At 34.4% G+C, this 27,147-nt stretch overlaps 3 protein-coding genes across 4 annotated transcripts; all 3 read right to left on the bottom strand.

Annotated features, from left to right (window-relative positions):
• Positions 1-15,561: 15,561 nt before the first annotated feature.
• On the bottom strand, positions 15,562-17,467 carry LOC141693588 (purine permease 1-like). The gene is made up of 3 exons (XM_074498731.1): positions 17,062-17,467; positions 16,569-16,894; positions 15,562-16,108 (listed from the first exon to the last, which is right to left on the bottom strand). Exons 1-3 carry the CDS (start codon positions 17,465-17,467, stop codon positions 15,752-15,754), a joined length of 1,089 nt encoding a protein of 362 aa, XP_074354832.1. The 3' UTR covers positions 15,562-15,751.
• Positions 17,320-20,942, bottom strand: LOC141693589 (purine permease 1-like). Of its 2 annotated transcripts, XM_074498733.1 has the most exons (4): positions 20,312-20,942; positions 19,607-19,932; positions 18,714-19,077; positions 17,320-17,457 (listed from the first exon to the last, which is right to left on the bottom strand). In XM_074498733.1, exons 1-3 carry the CDS (start codon positions 20,700-20,702, stop codon positions 18,730-18,732), a joined length of 1,065 nt encoding a protein of 354 aa, XP_074354834.1. In that variant the 5' UTR covers positions 20,703-20,942; the 3' UTR covers positions 17,320-17,457; positions 18,714-18,729. The 2 variants fall into 2 exon arrangements, with proteins under 2 accessions (XP_074354834.1, XP_074354833.1); XM_074498732.1 differs by lacking the exon at positions 17,320-17,457 and having other exon boundaries at positions 18,570-19,077.
• A 1,796-nt stretch (positions 20,943-22,738) lies between these two features.
• LOC141690151 (purine permease 1-like) lies at positions 22,739-27,118 on the bottom strand. The gene is made up of 3 exons (XM_074494812.1): positions 26,195-27,118; positions 24,857-25,182; positions 22,739-23,274 (listed from the first exon to the last, which is right to left on the bottom strand). The coding sequence occupies exons 1-3, from the start codon at positions 26,616-26,618 to the stop codon at positions 22,924-22,926; spliced, it is 1,101 nt and encodes a 366-aa protein (XP_074350913.1). The 5' UTR covers positions 26,619-27,118; the 3' UTR covers positions 22,739-22,923.
• Positions 27,119-27,147: the final 29 nt, after the last annotated feature.

The following is a 27,147-nucleotide window of genomic DNA, read 5'->3' as shown; positions in this document are numbered from 1 at the left end:
AGTATCCCATATGGAAAGTGAAGATGGCTATGTTTCTGGAAGCCACAGATCCAGAATACCTTGATAGAATTAATGATGGACCACATAAGCCTACCAAGCTCTCTGTTGTAGTTGCTGATTAACCAGCAAAGACCATACCAAAGGAGAAAAGTGAGTACACAGCTGAAGACATCTCATCTATTGCCAAAGATGTAAGGGTAAGGCATCTGTTGCATAGTGCAATTGATAATGTCATGTCAAACAGGGTAATTGGATGCAAGACTTCAAAGGAGATATGGGATACTTTGGAGACAAGATGCCAGGAAACTGATCCAATCAAAAATAACAGGAGGACTATACTCACTCAAGAGTATGAGCACTTTGACTCAAAAGCTGATGAGTCATTAACTGATTTATATGACAGGTTTGTCAAACTCTTGAATGATCTGTCACTGGTGGACAAGGAATATGATCTTGAAGATTCAAATCTAAAATTCCTTTTAGCTCTTCCTGAAAATTGGGATTTGAAGTCTACTACCATAAGAGACAACTATGACCTTACTGAAACTACTCTTGATGAAATTATGGTATGCTCAAGATTATGAACTTGAGATGGATCAAAGGAGCAAGAGGCATAGAAGAAAGTCAAGGACAGTTGCTCTTAAAGTTGAGGAGGGGTCTTCTAAAGTTGTTGCCTCAAAGAATGGCAAAGGAAAGGCTCTCATCATAAAGTCTGATTCAGAGTCATCATATTCTGATGATGATGATTCAGAAACTGAAAGTTTATCTGAAGTTGATGTTGATGCAGAGATGATGCAACTGTGTGCTCTTATGGTGAAGGATATCACAAAGATAGCCTACAAGAAATTCAGAAAGGGGAAAAAAATTTCCAGGAAAGCTGGAAGTTCTAATAAGAAAGGGTTCAGAAAGTCTGAAGGCAAAGGAGGAAAGTCTAACAGAGGAGATAACTCAAATGTCAAATGCTACAATTGTGGTGAAAGAGGCCACATATCTACTGAATGCAAGAAAGGAAAAAGTGATAAAGGCAAGGCACTTGTCACAAAGAAGAAAAGTTGGACAGACACTTCAGATTCTGAAGATGAGGTGAACTATGCCTTGATGGAAAATGCTGATAGCAGTACTGACACTGCTGAATTGAAGGTACCTCAAACAACCTTTGCTTTTCATACTGATGATATTACTGAGTTGAGATTATACCTTAAAACCATGTTCATTAGTTTTAGAGATCAGACTTTAACATGTGAAAGATTAACATCTGAAAGTCTTGCTCTTAAAAACAGAAATGACTATTTAGAAAAAAGAGTTAGTTATGTTCCATCAAACTCAAAAAGAAAGAGATGATGCTTTGTATGTTAGAGATGAAGTGCTAAAACTGAATAAATCTCTTAAATCTGAATTAGAAAAGGAAAGAGAAATCATCAAAACTTGGACTAACTCTGGTAGAACAACTCAGAATATACTAAGTAGTGGAAACTGGAAAGAGGGCTTAGGTTATGGAGATGATAAAAGTGAGAAAGAAATTTTGTAAATTAAGCCGATTACTGTTAAACAGACTGTTAAGCCAAAGGTAAATCCTGTTAAGTTTGTAGCAAAAACTGTTAAGTCTGATTCTGAAAAGATGAAAGATTCTAAGATAAAAGTCAAAGAAAAGTCAACTTCTGACAAATTAAAACAGGATAAACCAGCTGAAGTTAACATAGGCTGAATGACAAAGAAGCAGTTTAAGCATAAGCTGAAAGAGATTAGAAATATGAACAAGGTAAAGGAAGCTAGGAAAAATAGGAATGGAAAGGAAGGTGTGAATAAAAGCAATAATTATATGCTTGTTCCTAATGCTCCTAGAAAGAAATGCTATAAATGTGGAAACTCTAACCATCTTGCTTCTTTTTGCAGGAAAAATAAAGATATAAACTCTTTACCTCCTAGATCAGGAGTTAAGAGTCAGTCTGTTAGGTTTAAACCACAAAATCCTTATTTTCATTGTGATAGTTTATGGCATTCCATTTATACTTGTAAGGAATATCATAGTTTGTACTATGATTATTATCAAATAAAACCTTCTTTGAAGAAAGTTAGTGTAATTCCTTCTAGTGTAAATTCTGATACAAAGTCTGATATAAAGTCTGATAAACAGCATGTTAGCATAAACTTTGAAATTAAATCCGATGCAAATGCTAACAAACTTAAAAAGGCCAAAGGATCCAAGCAAGTTTGGGTCCTTAAAACTAACCAATAATGGTCTTTGTGATTGCAGGGCAACAGGAAAAGCATCCTAGTTCTGGACAGTGGATGTTCAGGACATATGACTGGAAATAAAGCCCTGTTATCAGACTTTGTGGAGAAAGCTAGCCCAGGAGTTTCTTATGGAGATGGCAACATGGAAAAGACTCTGGGATATGGAAATATCAATCTTGGGAATGTCATCATTGAAACAATAGCTCTTGTCTCAGGACTCAAACACAATCTGCTAAGTATGAGTCAAATATGTGACAGAGGTTATCATGTGGATTTCTTTGAAGAACACTGTGAAGTTGTAAGTAATTCTACAGGCAAAGTGGTTCTGAAAGGTTACAGACATGGTAACATATATGAAGCCAGACTTTCAACAAATTCTGATGGTTCTGCAATCTGTCTGTTGAGTAGAGCATCAATTGAAGAAAGCTGGAATTGGCACAAGAGACTCTCTCATTTAAATTTCAACAACATAAATGATCTAGTAAAGAAAGATCTTGTGAGAGGATTGCTAAAATCAGTATTTGCTCCTGATGGCCTTTGTGATTCATGTCAAAAGACAAAACAAAGAAAATCTTCATTCAAGAGCAAAACTAAATCCTCAATTCTTGAGCCTTATCACTTACTGCATGTTGATCTATTTGGTCCATTCAATGTCATGTCCATTGCAAAGAAGAAATATGTTATGGTTATAGTGGATGAGTTCACAAGATACACTTGGGTGTATTTCTTGCACAAGAAGAATGAAACTGCATCTACTCTAACTGATCATTTCAGACAGCTGGATAAATTAGTCAAAGATTCTGTTAAAATAATAAGAAGTGATAATGGCACTGAGTTCAAGAATTCAATCATGGAAGAGTTCTGCAAAGAGCATGGAATAAAGCAGGAATTTTCTGCACCCGGAACTCCACAGCAAAATGGAGTTGTAGAAAGAAAGAATAAGACTCTCATTGAAGCTGCACGAACTATGCTTGATGAAGCAAAGCTGCCAACCTACTTTTGGGCCGAAGCTGTGCAGACTGCTTATTTTACACAGAATGCTACACTCATAAACAAGCATGGAAAAACACCATATGAGATGGTGAAGAAAAAGAAGCCAAATCTGAAATATTTTCATGTATTTGGATGTAAGTGTTTTGTTCTTAAGACTCATCCTGAACAGCTGTCAAAATTTGATCTAAAAGCTGATGAAGGAATTTTTGTTGGATATCCACTTTCCACAAAAGCCTTCAGAGTCTACAATTTAAGAACAAGGGTTGTCATGGAATCTATCAATGTATCTTTTGATGATAAAAAGATTATTGGGCTTGAAGATTTCAATGATCATGATCAGCTGAGATTCGAAAATGAAGATTTAAATTTTGATGGCTTAAATCCTGATCCTGTAAGTTCTGACGGGTTAAATTCTGATGTCATTGAAACTGTGGTAACTACTCCAAGGGAAAATGCACATGTTCAGGGGGAGCAAGATGAAGATCCTACCACAACTCAAGTTATGATTCATCAAGTTCTGATGAACCAAATTCTGATAATTCTGGAAACTTTGATTCTTCAAATCCTGAAAGATCCAACTCAAATTCTGAAGTCTCGGAGAGCATAACTACAGGGGGAGCATCAGAAATGCTGATGGAGACAGCATAGATCATGGGGGAGGATCCAGTTCTAGATAACAACTTCCATCTGCAAGGAAGTGGACTAATGCACATACACCTGACTTAATAATTGGAGATCCTGAAGCAGGTGTCAGAACTAGAACTGCAACATCAAATGAATGTCTCTATCATTCCTTTATATCTCAGACTGAACCAAAGAAAGTGGAAGAAGCTCTTCAAGATGCTGATTGGGTGCAAGCAATGCAGGAAGAGTTAAATGAATTTGAAAGAAATAAAGTCTGGACCCTAGTGCCAAGACCAAAGAACAGATCCATTGTTGGCACAAAATGGGTGTTCAAAAACAAAACTGACAGTGATGGCATAATTACAAGAAATAAAGCAAGGCTGGTTGCTAAAGGTTACTCTCAACATGAGGGTATTGACTATGATGAAACATTTGCTCCAGTTGCTAGATTGGAAGCCATAAGAATCTTTTTGGCTTATGCTGCTCACAAAAAGTTTAAAGTCTTTCAAATGGATGTGAAAAGTGCTTTTCTGAATGGAGAATTGGAAGAAGAGGTATATGTTGAAGAACCTCCAGGATTTGTAGATCCGAAATTTCCTAATCATCTCTACAGACTTGATAAAGCACTTTATGGCCTTAAGCAAGCTCTAAGAGCATTGTATGAGACTTTAGCTCAATTTCTTCTGGAAAGTGGATTTAACAGAGGCACAATTGATAAAACACTGTTCTACCTCAATCATGGAAAGACCTTACTTTTGGTACAGATATATGTTGATGATATCATCTTTGGTTCTACAAATGCCAAACTCTGTGAAAGGTTTGCAAAGCTAATACAGTCAAGATATCAAATGAGTATGATGGGAGAACTTAGCTATTTTCTGGGACGTCAAGTCAAGCAAAATGAAGAAGGTACTTTCATAAATCAATCCAAGTACACCAGAAATTTACTCAAGAAATTTGGAATGCAAGACTGTTTAACTGCATCCACTCCCATGGCCACTGCAACCAAGTTAGATAAAGATATTGGATCATCAGTAGATATTACGAACTACAGAGGTATGATTGGCTCTTTACTCTATTTAACTACAAGTAGACCTGATATCATGTATGCTACCTGTCTTTGTGCAAGATTTTAGGATGATCCAAGAGAACCTCATCTAATAGTTGTGAAAATAATTTTCAAGTACCTCAAGGGTACAGCTGATCTAGGATTGTGGTATCCTAGGGAATCAGATTTTAAGCTAATAGGTTACTCAGATGAAGATTTTGCAGGATGCAAAATAGACAGGAAAAGCACTAGTGGAAGCTGCCAATTTCTTGGAGGCAGATTGGTTTCTTGGTTTAGAAAGAAACAGAAATCAATTTCCACATCAACTGCAGAAGCAGAATATATTATTACAGGAAGCTGTTGTGCACAGATTCTTTGGATGAAGAATCAGTTACTGGACTATGGGTTAGAATTTTCTAAAATACCCATTTACTGTGATAATCAAAGTGTTATTGCTATGACAGGTAATCCAGTTCAACACTCAATGACAAAGCACATCAACATTAGGTACCATTTCATAAGGGAACATGTGATGGAAGGTACAATGGAATTGCATTTTGTTCCAACAGATCAACAACTAGCAGATATCTTCACAAAACCACTATGTGAAGCTACTTTTACAAGACTGGTAAATGAACTTGGAATGGTTTCAAGTTCTTTCTCAAAATCTACTTAGTCTTTATTCTCATGCATCAGACTTTATGATTAGTGTTTACATATTGTCTTATCTTTATGTAATCTGTTCTTAAACTGTAATATATTAAATATTGATTGTTATCTGATGTGATTCTATATACTCTGATAGTGTTTTGAATGTTCTGTGACTATTTAATCCAATGAGGACTATTGTGTTAGATGTTGACCTAGTAGTCTTTAACCAACTAGAAATCCAATATTTGAATTAGTTATTTATGTGGAATCAATTACACAAGCAAATTCTGATTTTGAGCTTAGTCAAATTTACTTTGTGTATCTTATTACTAAGTCACAAACTAGATTTTTGTTTCTTATCTGTCAAATTCTGATGTCATTAAATCTTAAGGATGAACAACATGCTCTATGAGCCTCACTTATCTGAAGAAAAGAAAAGAAAAGAAATTGAAGTCAGGTACTCCTTTGAGATCTAGAGTAAATATGTGAAAGGGAAGACCCAACTGTATTGCTGGTATTAAGTTATATGCATTAGAAAAGCAAATAATTTTTTCTTGGTGACTTTTCACATTCTCTGATTACTGGAGAAATACTCTGATAATAGCATAAATTCTGATAGCAGTTGTGACTCACTTACACTGAGAAGCCACTGTAAAAAGAATGTCAAAAGATGCATAAAATGAGCACAAATAGTTGAGGTGGAATCTTGCATAAATTTATTCTATAGTAGACTTCAAAATTAAAGACAGATTTTAAGCACTTTTCTTAGTTATGCCTTATTTCTAAGATATACTGAAGTTTATCAGACTTTAATCTTTATCTGATCATTTACAAATGCACACACTCTCACTCCATATGAATGATGAAAATTACTATGGTGATCAAGTTGTTTCTGACAAACAGTTAAGTATTATTTGCATAAATTCTGAGGACAAGTTCTGATGATTAAACTCTGAAGAAACAAGTCAGTATTTGTATGAAAAATCACAGAAACAGGCATTCACTTTTTGAGTACAGAAGCCATATTCTGATGACCGTTAAATTCTGATAATAGTCAAGTTCCGATGCAAATCCTGATGGAAACTCTGATGCTTATGTGGCATTATTTATTTACTTGACTTATTTGTGGTTTTACTGTAACGGTCATATTTTATCAGAAAATAATTAAGTGAGATAAAAATAGTCATAATCATTTGGTTAGTGAGAAACGTGTTTGCCTTGACAACTGCATGTGCACAATAATTACTGCTTATTTCTCGTGCCCACTAACTACTGCTTTAACTATTTACTGGCTGATAGGTGTAAAGTGTTTGTTTTACTTCCAAAAAGAGTTGTTGAGTGGCGAGAGTATATATATGGGAGTTAAAAGATTTTACAATCTTTTACCTACTTTTCTTATTCTCTAATCTCTTTTATTCTCTCTCTCTAATATTCTCTGAAGCTATTTTCTTACAGACATTTTATCAAACACCTTCTATACACACAACTTTCTCACTTATTTCTCACAGAAATGGCACCAAAGGACATCATTTTCAATGGAGCCAAGTTTGTTCCCAACAACTACATGGCAATTCTTAGCAAGGACGAAACTCCATCGGATCTTCACTTCGTTCAGGACTTACTTGCTAACAGTGAGATTGGGTATGCATTGACCCAACCAGAAGCATTCTCAGGAACTCAAGTACTGGAGTTTTGGAGGAGTGGTATTTATGATGATGGTGGTGCAAATGGGTCCCCAAGCATCATATTTACAACAGGGGAAGATGAATACTTGGTTACAATGTCAACTGTTCGACAAGCTTTACATCTTCCAGAAAACTGTGTTTACAGTTCAACAATTGAGGAGCCAGCTCTTCAACAGATGATGGCAAACCTTGGTTATGAAAAATCTTTGTCCAAGCTGGGACAATTGAAGAGGCCCCACATAAGGAGGGAGTGGAGTTTCTTTTTCGACTGCATCACCAAGGCCTTTGCAAACAAGTGCTCCAACTTTGATGCAATTCCAATCCTTAGTCAGCAAATCGGGTATGCTCTCATTAATCAAACAACTCATTTTGATTATGCTAGTGTTGTGCTAGGATTTATTGGGGATAGGATGCAAGAGGACAGAAATACTGTATATTTTGCTAGATTTTGCCAATTTATTTACAGTTTTTGTAGTTCTGATAAGCCCCAACTAGCTAGTGAGTTGATTGAACCCTTTAAACTTGCTAAAAGGGCTTTCACTGACTTATTATCTACTGATAATAAGAAGACTGTACTAAGACCCCTCCAAATTCCTCAATTAGTCAAACAGGTCTTAGTAAACTCTGATCCAACACCTATACTGCCATATATCCTGGTGTACAACCATCCCAACCTCCATCAGCACCTACAACCACTACACAAACAGCTCAAACTTCTCAACCACAACCACAACCTACCATCAGAACATATTTCAAACCAGCAAAATCTCAACTTCAACAATCTGCTGCAACATTAAGATCTAAACCTTCAAGAGCAAAATCAGTTCCTAAATCTCCACTAAGGAGAAGAAGGATGATACTAAGGGATGAGTCTGATGTAGAAGAGGAGCAAGTCCAGACTCATGCCTCAGAACATGTGACAGTTGAAGCTGAAGGGTCAACCCATTAGAAAAAGACTGAAGCTGAGGGTTCTGATATTTTGAAGAGGAAAAGAACTATAAGTTCTGATGCTACTCAAGTAACTCCTACACCATCCAGGAGATCAAAGAAACAGAGAGCAGGCAGGCATTTGGCACAACCTCATTCTGAGGATACTCAAGAAGCTGAGGAAGGGGATCAGGAATCTCTGATCTCATCAGAACCTGTTGTAATTGAAGGTTTGCCATCCCCACCTCAAGCTAAAGATACTGTTCCAGAAACAGTGATTACACCTCCTGTCTCTCCAATTAAAGAAATAATAGTTGAAGATTCAAGATTAAGTCCTGAAATTGACATCCACAGGCTGAACATTCCAACTGTTCTCTATCTGGAAGCTCCAACTACAGCTCAGCCATCTACTGTTAATTCTCCAATCTTACAGGCTGAGTTACCATCTACACCAATTCTATATCTGGAAACTGAAGATCAGAATTTAGATGAAGCTGCTACAGCATCTCCTTCAGTTACACAAACTCTAGTGTTATCAGAAGATGAGGAGATGTTAGCAAGTTCTGGAGACAGTGCTCCTGGTAAATGCTCCCATTCTTGGAAATGATGCATTGATTCAAAAGTTTGTTGAAAAAGAAGCTTATGTTCCTTGGGAAGAAACTCACAGAGGAGTTGAGTGGACCAAGAAGTGGAATGAATCTGATTTCATTCCAAGCTCTAAGTACCAAATCTCTTCAAGGTCTACACTCTCAAACTCATGAAAAAGTTGACAAAGTCACTGCTTTAAGTACCAAATCTCTTCAAGGTCTACACTCTCAAACTCATGAAAAAGTTGACAAACTTCGGGAAAAAGCTGAAAAGCTGGTTATGGAGATCAAGCTAGATAAAAAGAGGTTTATCAGACCTATACATGAGAAAGTTGAAGCTATTGAGAAGGTTCAAGAAAAGCAACAGGCCCAAATTACTGAGGTCCTGCAGAATCAAGCCTCTCAACAAGCTCAACTGAATGAAATTCAATCTTCAGTAGAACTTCTTCTCTCTCTCCTACTACCAGATGATGCCAAAAAGGGGGAGAAGATAGTTAAGTCCAAATACTCACCTACTCAAATACTGAAGAAGAAAGATGATAAAGGTGATGACCAGGGAAACCCTAGCAAGGGCAAGGGTCAAGGTCAAGGAAAATCTTCACAGAAAGTAATTTCTGATGCTAGAAAATATTCTATACAGAAGAAGACAAGTTCTGAAGCTGTAGATGCTCAAAATCTGATATCAAGTTCTGATGTCATGATTCAGTCAGAATTTAAAGACTCTCAAAAGTTTTTAAAAACTCTGAAGCTAAAGGGAAAACAAACTATAGTCTATTACAAAGATCCTAAAATTCAGACACTTGATGAAGAAATTGCTAGAAGATTATTTCTCAAACATAATCCTGGAATGGATTTAGAGACTTTAAAGGAGGAAAAAGCTAGATTTGCAGCTGAGAAGACAAATCTTAAGTCTAAGGCTTCTGATGCAATGAAACCTCCAAGGCCTAAGGCAAAAGGCATTGTGATCAAGGAAAGCTCCAAGACTTCAAAGCCTAAGACAAGATCACAAGTTGAAACTGATCCCAAAGATAAGGGGAAAGGAAAAATTGATGAACCAACAAAGTCGCAGGAGATGAAGATTCCTCAAATCCTAATAAAACTTGTATGCAAACTGGTTCAAGTATTTGATGATGCTGCTGTAGTAGATGAAACTGTTCAAACTCTGAAAAGAAGGAAGATAACTGAAGAATCTAAAACAACCTCTGATACAGCTCAAGTTATTCAGAATAAAGAACAGCAAGCTACAGAAGAAACAGCAAATCTTGATCAAGTCATCAAGACATCAACCTCTGACAATGCTCAAGTTAATTTGAACAAGATGACAATTGCTGATAAGAAGAAGCTGTTATGGAAGAAAGCTACTCCAGTTGAACCAAAGTCCAATCTAATGATTAATCAACTTACAATGTTTGGGTTGAGAGCCAAGCAAGCTAGAGATAGGGCTGGATTGGGTCCTAATGAAGAGAAGATACAAACAGGAGTAGAAGTTACTCTAAGAGATCCTTTCATGTTGACAGACAAACCATATGAACAAATCAAACAAAAGCACCTTGACAAAGTATTGTCTGCTCAAATTGTGATGGATGCTCATGATAAAGATGATCTAAAAGAGAAATTGATCGTATTTCTCAATGATGGAAGAACTTACAAACTAGCTGATACTGATGTACTAAAGAAGTCTGTCGGAGAGCTTCAACATATCCATTATCTTCTGGAAGTAAAATCTGATGTAACAAGAAGATGGTCAGATTATATTCTGAAAGCTATAAGAGATCTTCACAGAATCTCTGGTAAAAAAGTTTCTGAATACACTCCAATGATTACTGAAGATGATGAAAGAGAAATTCCTATGAGGAAGAACTCTGTTGAAGTGGAAGTTTTTCTGAAAGGAAAGTGCTTATGTTATAATGAAGACTCTTCACATCCTAGAGTTATCAGACTTGGTGATGGACTTGAAAGAACATCAATTCAAGCTCTCAAAATAGCCATTTATCAAATTGGTGACAATAAAAATGAAGAACTGATGCAGGTCAAAGCACAGTTAGTTGAAGTTCTGAGAAAAACTGAAGATAAGCTGGTAAGAGACTTTACAAGGAATCACTTTGGGTTCAGATTGATCCAGTGATATTGGTAAAGCTGCATGTACTGTAAGTTGTAGTTAGTTGTCTAATTAAACTCTCATTGCATTTGTACTTAAATGTTTTTGACATCATCAAATATATTAACTTGTATATTTTTCATAATTTACAAGTTGGGGGAGATTGTTAGATATATTTGAGATGTCATGTCTAATCTGATTTGTGTTTAGTTTTCAGAACTTAACAACAGGACTTATCAGGACTTACTGAAATCAGAACTTACTGAAGTCAGAACTTAATACCAGAACTTAAGGTGTCAGAAGATATATATCAGGACTTAAGTGTGGGAAGACTTCAGATAAGGAATGTGGCTGATTTACAGGAGAAGATCTGGACTAAAACAAAAGAAGATATGCATGAAGAGTTAGAGGACTAGAAGACTTGTAGAAGATATTTGATTGATATATTTTAGGAGACAGAATTATATTCCATATCAATTAGATAATATCTTGTAACTGTGTACTATATAAACACAGCTTAGGGTTTACACTATATATGTTATCATTCACGAGAAAGAATATACATTGTAACCTAGTAGCTCTTAGTGATATTGTTCATCACTGAGAGAGAACAACAGTTCTATTGTAACATAGTTTATTTGAATATACTTGATCTTTGTTACATACTTGTGTTGAAATTGATTTGATTGTATAAACACTATATTCAACCCCCTTCTATAGTGTTGTGTGACCTAACATATATATATAGGGTCCCTATCCACAGCCATAGTTGGATAGGGACCCCTTACAACCAACAAATCAGGACCGTTGAAGCGGTAAACGGAAGGTTGGGATCCGCTACTGCCGCTATGTTTCATTGCGGCAGTGGCCCGCATACTCCATTTCCTTTTTTGCCCTTTTTCTATATTAATTCATTTATCAATACTTTTTTATCTACATAAATATTAAGATATTATTCTTAATATTTATGATTAAAGATTGTATATTAAAAAATACTATAAAATATTTTTATAATATTATTAAATATTATAATTAATATTTTAAAAGTATTGAAACATTAAAATGAAATTAATATATTCAAATATTTAATAATAAATATTAAAATAATAAATAAAAATATTTTGATATTCAAATATTTTAATTATTCAATATTTTTAATAATAAATGAAAATATTTGAATATTTGAAAATATTAATAATGTTAAATATTTTATTGAAAATATTTGAAATATTAATGAATTTTAATTTAATTTTTTCAATGTTGTTAATGTTAGTACTTGTTGGCATTATTAATAATCCCAAAAAAAGAAGTGACTCCAAAAAACAAATTTGAAAAAAAATATTTTTGAATTTTTTTATTCAAAGTTGGGCAGAAAGTTTTCTGTAAAACAGAAAAAGTATTATATGAAAAATAAAACATTTATAAGTACAGTGACCAATCTGCAAAACTCTGGAAAGGTGCCAAACTAGTATTTAATATTAATATTTTTAAATATTCATATTTTATATCATTATTTTGAATTATTATATGATGAGTATGATTTATTATTAAATTAGTATTTAATATTAAAATCTTAAGATATTCATATTTAATATTATAAAAATATTTAATATTTAAAAACTACAGAAAAAATAAAATAAAAAGAATAATTTAAAGTATTAAACAGTTATTAATATTAATAAATTAAATGAGCTATATTATAATATTTTAATATATTACATTTACTTATATTTTAATGTTAACATATTTTAAAAAATTAATTACTGTTGAATATTAATATTATTTTTATACTTTTAATAAATAATATTAATATTTCTTATTAAAAAATATTAATGTTATTTTTGAATAAAGTAATTAAGCTATATATTAATATTGAATATTAATAATTATTACATATTATTAAAAAAATTAAGTGGAATATTAATATTAGCTATTTATAATAGTAAGTTATATTTAATTATAAAAAGAGTGGCATTTAAAGCTAAAAGGGGTATTAAAAGGTAAAGAGAGAGGCAGTTGGGGCATTAAAATCTGTGGGTCGGCCCAACAATGAAACATTGCAGAAGCCGCAATGTTCCCTATGCATGGGCCACCTGCCGCAATATATCATTGCGGTGGTCCAGGCCCGCATTAGAACATTGTCTCCTGCCGCAATGAAACATTGCGGTCGGTTGGCTGCCACTCACGTCCAACCCACGTTGGCTCCTGATTGGACCTTATATATATAGGGAGATGGTCAAATAGAAAACAACTTAATTCTAAAAACTAGAAAGCAATGACAACCACTAATTTTATAGCTTGAATTGAATCTCAACCACACAAATTTTATCCAACCCCTTCTCTCTTCTCCCTTCAGTTCCAACTGTTACCTCTCACGTACATCTCTACGTATATATTTTTGTGTCTGTTTTTAATTTAATTTTTTCTATTAATCGACAATCTTTTTTTAAAACCCGACTTCACTATATTTTTTTTCATCTCCCAACGATTAATTTGCATACCATACTTGTTATATTTCGACGATAAATCACAATTTATACTTAACATAATCACTAAACCGGAATTACTTTCTTAATTTTATTGATTCTCGTAAGCATAATTAGTGATTTATCGTCTTTCTCCTGTACCACACCTTTCTTCTAGTGTCTCATCTCTCTCCCCCATCATACACCATTAATCTCCTACTATACGTTTTTACCTTTTACACACAAACTACTAGTTTAATGAATAACATGTGTAATATAGTAAATTTTTTATCTTTTTCACTGTCCTCTTCTTCTACTTATTCATTTTTGATTTCTTGTTTGGTTCTTTCTCTTGAAATTGATCTTGACTTTCTTGTATTTCAGTTTCTTCAAATTCCATTTTCTCTTCAACATCTTTTGAATAGTGTGTTTTGTCTGTTTACAAAATTTAATAATTCAAGATCTAGAAATTACTATCTAAAATTTAAATTGGAACTTAATTTAAAGTTGTTAATTTTTTAGGGTTCACCAATTCAATTAATAGGTTTTAAAAACATTTAGCTCTTTCTAATAATAAGAAATTAGTTGATAAATATTTCATCTATTTAGGGTTTAGGATGTAGGGTTTAGCCCTAGAGCCTAAACCCTAACTTAGTCTAAGATTTAGGGCCTTTAGGCCCTAAACCCTAGAAACCAGACCATATAAATAGTGATTTATATGTACAATATATTGATTACTATGTGTAATTTGGTGATTAATATGTACATTTTAGTGATTGTCGTCATACGATTTAGTGATTGAAGAGTATATCAGTATGAATACCATACTCACAGCAACGCTTTGTCTCCCCCTTTTTAATTTCTTTTTCTGCTCTCGGACCTTTTTCTGTGTTTTTTTCATTTATTTATTTGGGCTTAATAAAACCATAGCCCACATAAGTGGACCAGGCCCAATAAAGTTCAATATCTCTCTGTTCCTTTTATATTATTAGTTAAATTAGCTAAATTTTAGTGATTCTCGAAAGTATAATTAGTGATTTATCGCCAAAATATAGCACATATGGTATTTATACTGATCGTTGAAGGATGTACAAAAATACAGTGAAGTCAAAGTTTTAAAAAAAAACTTGTTGAATGACAGAAAAATTAATTTAAAAATGGAGGGAATTAGGTGCATTATATAATGTAAAAGTTATGTGTGGGGTTGTGTATTTATGCATAATACCGTGACTACGATTATTGATAAAGTAGTGTATTGGACTAACAAAGATGGACACTGAATGCTCAGATAAATTTTAATAGGCTGGGCCTTACTTTCTAATTTTTATTTTAAGGTAGTTTTTATTTGAACAACCTTTATATATATATATATATATATATTACTAACTCCGTACCCCTCATTTCTTTTTTTACATTTTTTTCACAACACACAGTTTAAGGCAATTATATAGTTTTGGAATTCATTTTTAATTTTTTTTTATATATAAAAATGTGAACATTATATTTTTATTTAGAAGAAAAAAAATTAAAAAATAATTATGCAACTATATTTAATAAGAGTATCAAAGTACGTGACGAGTCTCGTCCCCCGATATAAAGAATTGATTGAGAGCCGGGAGTAGTAAATAAACTTTTGGGAACTTTAAAAATTGGAGGCCTTAGCGAGACCTTACGCGACCCGCCTAACTGACCTATGACCGGCCCTGAATCCTGACACGGAACCAGAATCTGCATCTTATTTGATGATAGGATTAAAATCAAACTACTCCTAATACCGGGAAGAAATGATTACTGTTGAATTTAAACACTTTAATTGTAACTAGATCATACAATAGATTGGTTAACAATGCTTACCTAACAAAATCAAATAAATTATCAAAACATGATGCTGCAATCCACTTGATATTCTTAGATTAATCTTTTTAGTTGCATCTCACGTTACCTCGTGCCGGAACAAAATTTTAGGGCAGTGCGAAATTTTAAAATTGGACTCTGAATTTATATTTTAATATAAATTTAAAATAGTTATTTTTCGGTTTATAAAAGGAATTATTAAAATAAATTGTAAACAAAAAATATATTTTAACCATTCACTTAAAAAAGAAGTTTTTTCGTATATTTTATAACAAATCTTCTAAAACAATTTCAATATTCACTTTATCCAAAAATGCACTTTCGATCAAGTGTATTTAGCCTTTTTTGCGACATTGTTGTTTATAAATATATATAAACTATTAATATAGCCCTCTCTACATCACCTGGTTAATTAAGACAGCCCTCTACATCACCTAGTTAATTAAGACAGCCTGCACAATGTACTATATGTAAATGTTGACTGTATATAACATAACCATGTTTAGTTGGCCACTAATCTTATATTAACATTGATGATTACATCTAACATCACAAAAGTATAATCACAGTAATATACATGCTAGCTAAAATATGCTTATTTGGCCGTGATTCAGAGGCACTTCCATTTCAGCTGAACGGCTCTCTGTCGTCTTCTGGCTGTGTTTAATTTCTCCGTAAAAGAAAGAAACAAATCCCCAGAGAGAAAGAACAAGAGCAACTGCTTTCTCTGCTTGAAACTTCTCTTTGTAGAGAATAATAGCTAAAACTTCTGTAACAGGAAGTAAAACTGCAATAATGATGCCAGATAACAAAGATGAGCCACAAAATATAATTCCTCCTAATCCTATAGCGAAAAGCTGAGATATCATTGCAGTGCACATTAGTATTGTGTAGTACTTTGTCACTCCTAGATCAAAGTTTCTTGCTTCTCTTGGTATTACCTGAAAAAAAGAGAAATGAAATCGACAATTTCATTTTCTCGTAACAACGAACATAATAGTAATTTAGTTCAATTCATTTTTTAAAAGGCTTAGAGACCTTTTAAATCTCAAATTTTGCACCAATATAAACATCTGTAGTTCATTAGCAAACCTTTTTGCCCCTCAGTACTGAAAACGTAACATTTTACTCTTAGACCAGCCGGTTTTCACCCGGTTTTTTCCCGGTCCCAGGGTGAAAAAACACATTCAAACCTGAGGGCTAAAAAGGTACGCTTTTAAACTTCAGGGTTTTATGAGTACACTGGTGCAAACTTTGAGGCCGAAAAGGTCAGTAAGCCTTTCTAAAAATATAGGATTATAGAACATGTACGAGTAGCTCGATTACTAGCTAATTTCACAGTTTCTATCTTGTTTGCCAAGTTATGTTTGAGCATACAAGATTGCTAAACGATAAACGTACCTTGAAATCATTGTTGATGAACATACCGACAGTGCTGAACAAAGTAGCAAACAAATTTATGTACAATTGAATCTCCATCACCAGCGGAAAATCAATGACCTGCTTTGCTTTCTGATACGAGAACTCAATCAATGGCAATATAAATCCCCACAAGGCCGATGCTGCAAGAGTCATAACGAACCCTAGGGCGTACTCTCTTTTAGACACTCCTTCTGGCCTGTCACTGTTAGTATGCAATGCTAGTACTCCAGATCCAATTGTCAGCAAAACAACAGCATTGATCGAAAACGGGTTGAATTTTTGCTTGACAAGTAAAAATGCAAAACCTGCAACAGAAGGATTTTAATAGCAGGCTACTGTCAGATTAATACTATCAACTTTCTTCTCTCTGACAAAGTCGTGATTCGATTCTTTACAACTCCCAAGTGGCAGAAATGGAGCCTGAGCTTGCACCTTACAACATCAAAAAAGTGTTCAATTAAAAAATGTGTACCTGAAGTAAATGCAAGTTGTGATGCAACTACTAGTACTGATGTGGACACTGGCAATTTCGATATGCCATAAACATAGAGGTAATTGCCAACACCAGTGAGAATACCAAGGACAATCGAGGCGAGGATCAAGCGTGGTTTTATGTTAAAGAGCTTGGCAGTAGTGTCACCCGTGGTGGCACGACGATAGTACAAGGTAAGGATTAGAACCACGAGAATAAAAGGCCAGCCAGCGCCTAGGAGAAAACTCGATAACCAGAGTCTGCTGCCACCATGGATGAAGTAGAGGCGTGTGATTAGCGGAATACCAGTGTTTCCTATAGCAAAGACTATGCAGCTCAATACAAGTAGAGCTTTTCTCAGAGAGGGGCTTTGATCACGAGGTGAAACCTGAGTACCTGTTTCCATGTCCAAAAATTCCAAAAAAAAAATAATCTTTGTTTAGACCTGTTTAGACTAAGTGTGTAAACTAATTAAGGTGATCATAGTACTTGAGGCCAGGACTTTAGATTGCGGTGCCAGCCCAGTAGCCCTCTCCAGGATTAGTCGAGGGTTGTGAAAGGGACACCGATTAACTAAAAATTATATTAATTCAGCGTTTAGTTGTTTAATAAAAAACGACGATAACTTAATATCGAATTAAGAAGTGCTGTTGTTAAAATCAAGTCATTAGTATTACTGTTATTGGCATTTTGAAGGGTGGGCTGAAGCGTTGAATGTTGTTAAGTAGTGTATGTATTATAGTACTACAAGTGCAATTAAACAAGTCATTACTGCATTGTTGATTACGTTAATCAAGAGTGATCGGCAGGCGGCACTATTAATTAGTCCAAATTAAGATAGGATTTCAAATTATAGCAATGGTGAGCAGTGGAAAACAGTTGCAGGGTCATTTTTTGATGGTCACCTTTACTGTATTATATAACAAGGATCTCGGAGACTTTTATGGACATGTTTGTTACTGCCTCTGTCTCGTTCAATTGTATACAGTTTTTTTTTATTGTTTTATTTTTAAAATTTTCTTTTTCTGTAATAAACTTCAAATATCAAATTTTTATTCAGAAGAAAAGATAAATTAAAATAATATATACAGATATGTTATAAAGGAGCGTTAAAATGCGTGTCGGTTCCCGGGTATATACTTCCTAGGGGGACAGAGGGAGTAAAAGTTTTTGACAGAACTTGAGAATGTAAGAAAATTCAAACAGAGAAAAGGACTGGTAAAATGTTAAAACACTTTAATTTTCTTAAGTACTTTGACAAAATATGATTTTGTATAACTGTAGCAGACCCCAGACAAAATAAAAGGTTAGAAAGTCCTCCGGATATATTAACCTGCTCATCTCGTACGCCCATTTATGAGCTACGACACTATGTTTAATAATCAGCTCATCTAAAACCTTAAAACCGAGTCTTGAGTGAAGCAAATATGTGTAGAACTATAGTATGATTTTTTCAGTTGGCCAAATTAGAACTTAAGATACATTACCTAAAGAGTACAGGCAAACGATACTGGAAGCCCTGTTTTAACTCAGGAGATTTTTCAATTATCACAATGTTTTAAGAATCGAATTCAGAACCTAAGACGATAAGAGATATGCAAGTACAAAGCTCTTGTCTGTACTAGAAATAGAGTGATAACATAGATACATACCAGCTAAACAATGTACTTATTTATCGATAATCTGATTAAGTGGAAGTTCCGTGATAGTTGGGCAGTTCTCGGTTTTCTGGCTGTGCTTAATTTCTCCGTAGAAGTAAGAAACAAACCCCCAGAGAGAAAGAACAAGAGCAACTCCTTTCTCTGCTGTAAATCTTTCTTGAAAAAAAAGTACAGCTAAAACTTCTGTAACCGGAAGTAAGACTGCTAAGATGATGCCAGATAACAAAGACGAGGCACAAAATATAACTCCTCCTGCTCCTAATATGAAAAACTGCGAGAGCATTGCAGTACTAACTAATATCAAGTAGTACTTTCTTTCTCCTAGATCGAAGTTTCTTGCTTCTCTTGATATTGCCTGAAAAAAAATTATATTTACATTGTCAATAAATTATTTAAAGCTTGTGAACATTTAAAAGAGGTGCGATTTGACACTAAATTATTGATATTTGAGAGGGCACTGGTCCTCAGCCAGCGATGGTTGGCAAACTATCTGTCCGCAGATAGTAAAACCCCTAAAACCAAAAAAGTAAGATGGAGTGACGTGATCCTCTGCATTCACATCAATTTCTTGTGTTAAACATATTCGAGGAAATTTTTAGAAGAACCATCAATTGACAGAGTAAAACCCTAAAACCAAAAAAATAAGATAGAGTGACGTGATCCTCTGCATTCACATCAATTTCCCGTGTTAAACATATCAGCGGAAATTTTTAGCAGAACTATCGATTGCCAGAGTCCGGGATCCATTTGGTAGTTAGTTAACTCTTCCTCAAACTTATATTCTATCAAGCATGTTCACGAAGTTAATTAATATGTTCGACCTGCTCACGAGTTCTAGCAGTTTACGAATTAGTTTAGGAAATAGGGAAAAGAAATAAACATACATTGAAATCATTGTTGATGAGCATCCCCACAGTGCACAAAAGAGTAGCAGAAAAACACAAAACCATTTGAATCTCCATCACCAACGGATAATCAATAACCTGCTTCGCCTTCTGATATGTCATTTCCATCAATGGCAATATAAATCCGAATAAAGCAGCAGCTCCAAGCGTCATAATGAACCCAAGAACGTACTCTCCTTTCGACTCTCCTTCTGGCTTGTCACTGTTCGTATGCAGTGCTAGTACTCCAGATCCAATACTAAGCAAAACAACAGCATTCACCGAAAATGAATTGAATTTTTGCTTGACAAGTAAATATGCAAAACCTGCAGTTAAAATATTCTGTGATAGTCTTCTAGCATATCATATATCAAAAAAGTGTAAACCGCAAAAAATTCTAGGAATTCCAAAATTTGTCATAAAAAATTCTCAAATTAACACGTGTCGGAGGATCATTGTTCAGTTTCAATATGAAAGCGCGCCACGTATCATTTTGGAACAAATATATTTTGGGGAAAATTTTGGGATAACTAGCACTACTCTTTTCAAAATCGCAATTTGCAAACATGTTTTATTTTCGTCTTTAAAAACAATGGCTACTCGCCAAAAAATGGTGGCTAGTATCTGACATCAAATTGTGAACTTAAAAAACCGGTAAAGTTCAGCCAACATTTTATAATTTACTCCATATAACATTACACAAACCTGCGGTGAACACAAGCTGAGATGCAATCACCAGTGCAGCCGTGGACACAGGCAGTCTAGCTACTCCATACGCGTAGAGGTAGTTATCAGCACCAGTGAGAATACCAAGGACAGTCGACGCGATGATCAAGCGTGGTTTCATGTTAAAGACCTTGGCAGTGAAGTTACCCGTGGTGGCGCGACAGTAGTAGAAAGTAACAATGAGAACAATGAGAATGAAAGGCCAGCCGGCAGTTAAAAGCCAGCTTGATAGCCAGATTCTTTTGCCACCATTGATGAAGTAAAGGCGCATCATTAGTGGGCAACCACAGTTTCCTATAGAGAGGAGTATGCAGTTTACTATGAGTAGAGTTTTTTTCATAGAGGGGCTTACATGAGTATCTGATTCCATGTTCAGTTTCTGAGACCCTGGGTGTGTTTAAGGTATCACCTAATTAATTCCCTGAATGTCGGGGATTCGAACTTTGTCGAAGACAAGATGTGTGTGGGAGTATGATCTGAGTTTTATGGAAGGAATGATGATTGGAGTTTTAGTGAAAGCATGTTTATGTGTAAGTGTTAGCGGTGAAGTCATTGTACGTGTGGGCATTTTGCTTACCAATCATGTTTTACATTTTCGAAAATTCATGCAAAACTTGACCAAAAAAATCATGCAATCAAATCAAGTCATTTTTACGGTACTATAAACATCATTTTAATCACAAACATTGCACATATAATTTAAACAAGAAAGTTACCGGAAAAATTATAATTAATTTAAATGTCAGGTAAAGATACTTCTTTTATCTATACTAAATTATAATAATCAAAACGGCCGGAGGTATGTTAAGGAATCGGTTACTGTAAAACCTGAAGATGTTAGATAATGACATTTTCCCGGATCTTATATTCTAACATTCCCCCTCACTCGAGAGCCCATTAATGGATCGAAGAGTAGATCACGGGTGCTCATTTTTTGAGCATTAATTTGTCATTCGTGCCACGATAAATTGTGAAAATATTTGGGATGGCAAGGATCGAACTTGAGTTTTACGCCAGCCTAATCTCTGATACCGTATTAAGGAACTAGTTACTTTAAAACCTAAATGACCATTTCCAGGATCTTATATTCTAACCTACACTTTGATTTTTCTAATATGAGAACCGTTAGATTTAATTTTAAAGTCGCTTATACTTTCGGGAGTTCAGAGATATTTTTTTTATCTAATTGAATAGCAAGGACAGCACAAAGCATGGAGACGGGAAATCGAATAAGGAGGCCTTTTGAATCATATTTTAATCCGCCACCGGACTAGAAATTCGATGAATTGCACGGATCATGGATAAGGAGGCCGTTTAAATCTTATCATCTTCATTCCCGTTAACCGACTTGAATTTCACTATCCAAACAGACACTAAGCTTTCAGTCTTCACCACAATCTAGGATTACCACACAGACGTGCTATAGATAATTACGTCTGGGAATGTTATTGCATTATTAGTTAGTAATAATTTAGATTTAGATGACAATATTGACCATAATTACATTGGTAGGTCCATTGTGGTTGGGTTTACTAATCACCGGCAACGGACATTTCGACAAGGAACCCATCGGCTTTTAGTCCTGAGTCCTGACATATACCTAATCCGGTAGATATATATTTACTAGTCATGTCTCAAAGAACGACTCGTGAAATTAAATAAATTCTATTGTACCAAGATTTTCATTTATAGGGGACCGTATAATATTTTGGGGAGACTGATCCCAGTTACTTCAAAATCAAAATATTTCAAAATTTGATATTAAAATTTTTATGATTTTGGACGGTTAAAATTCAAAATAACACTAATTTATCTCAAAACGCGTGATTTAACATATTTATCATATAGGGTGGTACTCCCTCCGTCCCTTTCAATTGTTTACAATTTTTAGAGAATGTCCGACACGCATTTTACGGTACATATAAAGTATAGTTCTACATTTTTTTTATAATTTTGTTTTTCTGAATAAAAATTAAAACATTCAACTTTTATTCAGAAAAAGAAAATTATAAATATAAGTTACATAACTATATCTTTTATGCACCTTAAAATGCGTGTCGGACACTTACTCATAAATGTAAACAATTGGAAGGGACTGAGGGAGTAATACCTAACAATCATGTGTCAGATAAGGCATATCTAACATACTGTTCCAGAACTCTTAGATCAATATTTTAAGGGTCCAGATGCAAGGAAATTTTTTTAGCATTCCGCCCGCGGAGAGGGAAAAAGCCCTTCTGCGAAATGCTAAAAAAAATTCTTTAAATCTGATCCCTTGAAATATAGATCTGACGCCCCCCGAGTAGTATGTTAGAAAAAACTTATCTAACACACGATTGTCGGGGAACAGGACCCTTATCATACATTGTCTACAATGCAAAACTGGATACATAATGCAATCCCTAATTTATCTCTAGACATGAGATTTAACATATTGCACAAAATAACACTATACGGAGTACAAGAATATGTGTCGTTTACATTTCAGATGTTTTATAAGTTAAAAACTTATAAATGTATATTCTTTAAACTTATAAGTTACTTATTGTATATCACAATTCACAGCAGTAGTGAGACAGTAGCAGATGCACTTACGGAACCACAATTTGATTCACCGGCAGTTCCATTTCAGCTGCGTGATTCTTTTCGGCTTTCTTGCTCTGTTTTATTTCGCCGTAAAAATAAGAAACAAATCCCCAGAGAGAAAGAACAAGGGCAACTCCTTTCTCTGCTTGAAACTTTTCTTTGTAAAAAATGACAGCTAAAACTTCTATAACCGGAAGTAAAACGGATATTATGATGCCAGATAACAAAGATGATGCACAGAATATAACTCCTCCAGCTCCGATAAAGAATAACTGCCAAATTATTCCGCTACAAACCAGTATTACGTAGTACTTTGTTTCTCCTAGATCAAAGTTTCTTGCTTCTCTTGGTATTGCCTGCAGATTGATCAGAAATTTAGTGTTCAAATCATCGACTTGATTTGATTTTCAGTGATAATTTTACTGAGTTCAACTCGACGAATTTTACGTCGTTTGAATGGTCTCAATCAACAAAGATCAAATCAAACGTTGGTCCATTGTTTCCATGGTTGATTGTGTTTGTGTGCACCACCACACCCACTCTTTCCTTATTTACTTTTTCCCATCTGCGTGTAATAGACCGCTTCATTTGGACTCGAACCCGAAACATGAAAGGACACGATATCGGGCCTTACACCTTCAAATCTATGTATTTAATTAACGGGAGATGGTCAGTGCGATCGGCCGTTGTCTATGTAAATGGCCCCACACATTCGCACCAAAATTCTACTGTATTAGTGCTGGAGAGCAAAGCTATATATTATAAATTGCTGGATAACCTTTTCCTAAGGTTTGGTATCCATATTTTGGTTCGGATATAATTTTTAACTTTAATTTGACCCAGTGAACTATCCATTTTTAGGGTTGGTATCCATATTATGTTTATAAAAGATCCATATATTTATTATGACCCATTTTAATAATAGAAATTTTGCAATACAATTTTAAATATGAATTATGTTATTTATGGTAAGTTTTTAATACAAATTTGAAATAAACTTTAAATTTTGACAAATCTATTTATAGAAATAATTTCATAAAATATATAGCATAAAAATAACTTATATAACGAAAATAATTCTTAAATAAATTTATTATAATATGCAGATGCAATACACATATTATATACATATTATATAGATAACTTAATCTTTCAAAATTATATTATTCAATTTTAATTATAAATTTATTTATTTATTTTGTTAAATAATTTTTGAAATAACCGTGTACAAAGTACGGGCTATAAACTAGTATATTGTACATTATGCTTCACAAATTGTAAAATTATTAAATGTCAATATACACGCTTGTCGTCAAATGTCAGAGATAATTGTAGTTTATCGACTCTAAAAATATGCGATGACTTTTAAAATTTAATGTATTAATTTTATTTCAATGAGCTCAAAATATTAAATTTATATATACATTTCGATCAAAATAGGTTTAAAATACTAAAATTTATACCCGATTTTAGTTTAAGTGCCGGCTACGCCCCGTAGCCCTGCTAGAATGCATGCAATTTGCGAAGCTAAAGAATCATTTAACTGAGGGGTCGTTTGGTTGGAGATATTCTGATATCAGGTATGGGTTTCGTTCATTCTAACCCCATACCTGATGTTTGGTTCAGAATTTTTTTTTTCTCCAAATTCATTGGGTATGGAAAATCAATTTTATTTATAATATTTCAAGTTTATTTAAGCAATCAAATGTAAATGTTTAATACAAAAATAATTTAATGAACTAAAATTTATTAAAATAATATTTAAATTAATTTAAATTAATAACTTAAAAAATATTTTAAATCTAAAATATTCATTCCAGCAATCAACGAAACACATGATATCATCAACCCTATACAACCTTAACGCGATTTCTGATTTCAAACTCATACCACTTCTTAAACCAAACAAACCCTAAAGGGTTTAGGGTCAATGCATACCTTGAAATCGTTGTTAATGAGCATCCCAACGGTGCTAAAAAGAGTGGCAAACAAACACATAACCATCTGAATCTCCATCACCAATGGAAAATCAACAACCTGCTTTGCTTTCTGATATACCAACTCGATTAATGGCAATATTAATCCGTACAAGGCTGCTGCTCCGAGTGTCATCACGAACCCTATAATGTACTCTCTTTTCGATTCTCCATCTGGCCTGTCGCTGTTAGTATGCAGGGCTAGTACTCCGGATCCAATGCTCAGCAAAACAACAGCATTGATTGAATACGAATTGAATTTTTGCTTCACAAGTAAATACGCAAAACCTGGAAAGAAAGGATTCAGTGATAAACTGGTGGCAAATAGGGATGACAATTTGTACCGAACCGATGGATACCCGATCGTACCGATCTGATCGGGTTTTCCCGAACCCGAATATTTCGGGTTTCGGTTCGGGTTTGGGTATGATTTTTAAACCCAAACTCTTTTTGGGTCAGGTTTAGGTTTAAGGCATATCGTTTTGAACCCGACCCGAAAATCCGAAACTCATTTCGTTCCGACCTGAACCCAAACCCGAACCGAAACCCTTGTTAATATATAAATAATATTTTATATCTTAAAAGTATTAAAATAATATATGATATCATATATTACTAATATTAGTAGTAAAATGATTATACTTTGTACAAACTATTACGTTAAAGTCTAATATTAGTGGACTACTGTCGGTAAACATGTTACCAGTAGTAGGGTTTGATACAAGTATACTCTAGGTCAAGAGTTTTGCATTTTTTAACCGATCAATTGCCTACTCTGAATCCTCTAATTCAACCCAAAAATTTCAATATCGTTAAATCTATAAGCCCTTTACTCGAATAAGATCATATTAATCCTTCAATAAAATTTTTGAAAATTAAACTATAATTTGGAAGAGATCTACAAATCCGAACCCGAATAAAACCCGATCGGTTCGGATTCGAGTTTGATAATTCGGGTTTTTTTTGGATTTGGTAAAAACAATCGGGTTCGGGTTTGATTTTGGTTTTTACAAAACCCGTTTCGACCGACCCGATTGCTATCCTAGTGGCAAATGTTATCATTTTTACCTTCCAGAAGACCATAACAAAGTCATAAGTTCAAATTCTCGCTTTAATACCGGTATACGTAAATAACTAATTCAAAGAGTTATTCACCAAACAGTGTTTTTTTAAAACAGCTAAATTTAATCCACTAGTCTAATGACTTAATCGGCTAGTCAATCTGCTAACCACTAATTGCCAAAAAGCACTATAATTAAACTGGGAAGTAAGAGGAAATATCAAAATGTAAATGCAAAACCTGCTGTGAATGCAAGTTGTGATGCAATCAGTAGGCTTGATGTGGACACCGGTAGTTTTGCTACGCCATATGAATAGAGGTAATTATCAACACCAGTGAGAACACCAACAACAGCTGAGGCGAGGATCAGGCGTGGTTTCATGTTAAAGAGCTTGGTGGTGGAGTTACCCGTGGTGGCGCGACGATGATAGAAGATGGGGATGAGAACAATGAGAATGAATGGCCAGCCAGCAGTTAAGAGCCAACTTGATAGCCAGATTCTTTCGCCACCGTGGATGAAATAGAGGCGCATGATAAGCGGACCACCGCAGTTTCCTATGGCAAGGACCATGCAGCTTATTAGAAGTAGGGTTTTTCTCATATAAGGGCTAAGTGTTTGTGTTTCATGAGGTAATACATCAGTGTTAGCTCCCATGTTCACCATGATTTCCCTCTACATACAAATTCTCTAGTTCTACAAGTTCATGCATCTATAGTATAAGCTAAGAGAGAATGTGATGATTTCCATTCTGTGGTGACTAATGTTACATGTATAGTACAAGACTCGATCATCATCAATGAAAGTGGAGTCATTTGAATGGTTTGTGAATAATCTGAATCAAGATCACGAGTCAGAATCAAGTAAAGAAAAGATCATGATTCACCACCTCAACCACTCTCGTGTCCTTATTTACTCTCTCCTATCTACCAACAATAGACTGGTAATAGCACCACGTTTTGGGCATTGTCAAATTGAACATATGTAGTGTGCGCTTCTCGATAGGCTTGCCTTTACAATTATGGCAACCAGCACTAGTATCTGATCTGCCACCAGAATTATGGCAGAACTCCCCTCACAAACACTTGGTCACTTGCATACCCTTTGCAGCAACACATGGCAAATCAAGAAAAAACCTCTTAATTAGATTATAGAGTTAGTAACATAAAAAACAACGGTTTTACTTGCAAAACCA

This window comes from Apium graveolens, chromosome 10 (genome assembly GCF_009905375.1).
Source record: "Apium graveolens cultivar Ventura chromosome 10, ASM990537v1, whole genome shotgun sequence".
NCBI lineage: Eukaryota > Viridiplantae > Streptophyta > Magnoliopsida > Apiales > Apiaceae > Apium > Apium graveolens.
This window is presented reverse-complemented; position numbering and strand designations above follow the sequence as displayed.

What these genes read in the sequence shown, in the direction of transcription:
- LOC141690151 (XM_074494812.1), bottom strand. Translation starts at nt 26,618, where the DNA reads ATGGTGAACATGGGAGCTAACACTGATGTATTACCTCATGAAACACAA. An exon ending in ACAACTTGCATTCACAGCAG is followed by an intron (nt 25,183 to 26,194) that starts GTTTTGCATTTA and finishes CTTTCTTTCCAG; the next exon opens with GTTTTGCGTATTTACTTGTG. An exon ending in TCATTAACAACGATTTCAAG is followed by an intron (nt 23,275 to 24,856) that starts GTATGCATTGAC and finishes ATCAATCTGCAG; the next exon opens with GCAATACCAAGAGAAGCAAG.
- LOC141693589 (XM_074498733.1), bottom strand. Translation starts at nt 20,702, where the DNA reads ATGGAATCAGATACTCATGTAAGCCCCTCTATGAAAAAAACTCTACTC. An exon ending in TCAGCTTGTGTTCACCGCAG is followed by an intron (nt 19,933 to 20,311) that starts GTTTGTGTAATG and finishes TTTTAACTGCAG; the next exon opens with GTTTTGCATATTTACTTGTC. An exon ending in TCATCAACAATGATTTCAAT is followed by an intron (nt 19,078 to 19,606) that starts GTATGTTTATTT and finishes ATTTTTTTTCAG; the next exon opens with GCAATATCAAGAGAAGCAAG.
- LOC141693588 (XM_074498731.1), bottom strand. Translation starts at nt 17,467, where the DNA reads ATGGAAACAGGTACTCAGGTTTCACCTCGTGATCAAAGCCCCTCTCTG. An exon ending in ACAACTTGCATTTACTTCAG is followed by an intron (nt 16,895 to 17,061) that starts GTACACATTTTT and finishes CTTCTGTTGCAG; the next exon opens with GTTTTGCATTTTTACTTGTC. An exon ending in TCATCAACAATGATTTCAAG is followed by an intron (nt 16,109 to 16,568) that starts GTACGTTTATCG and finishes TCTTTTTTTCAG; the next exon opens with GTAATACCAAGAGAAGCAAG.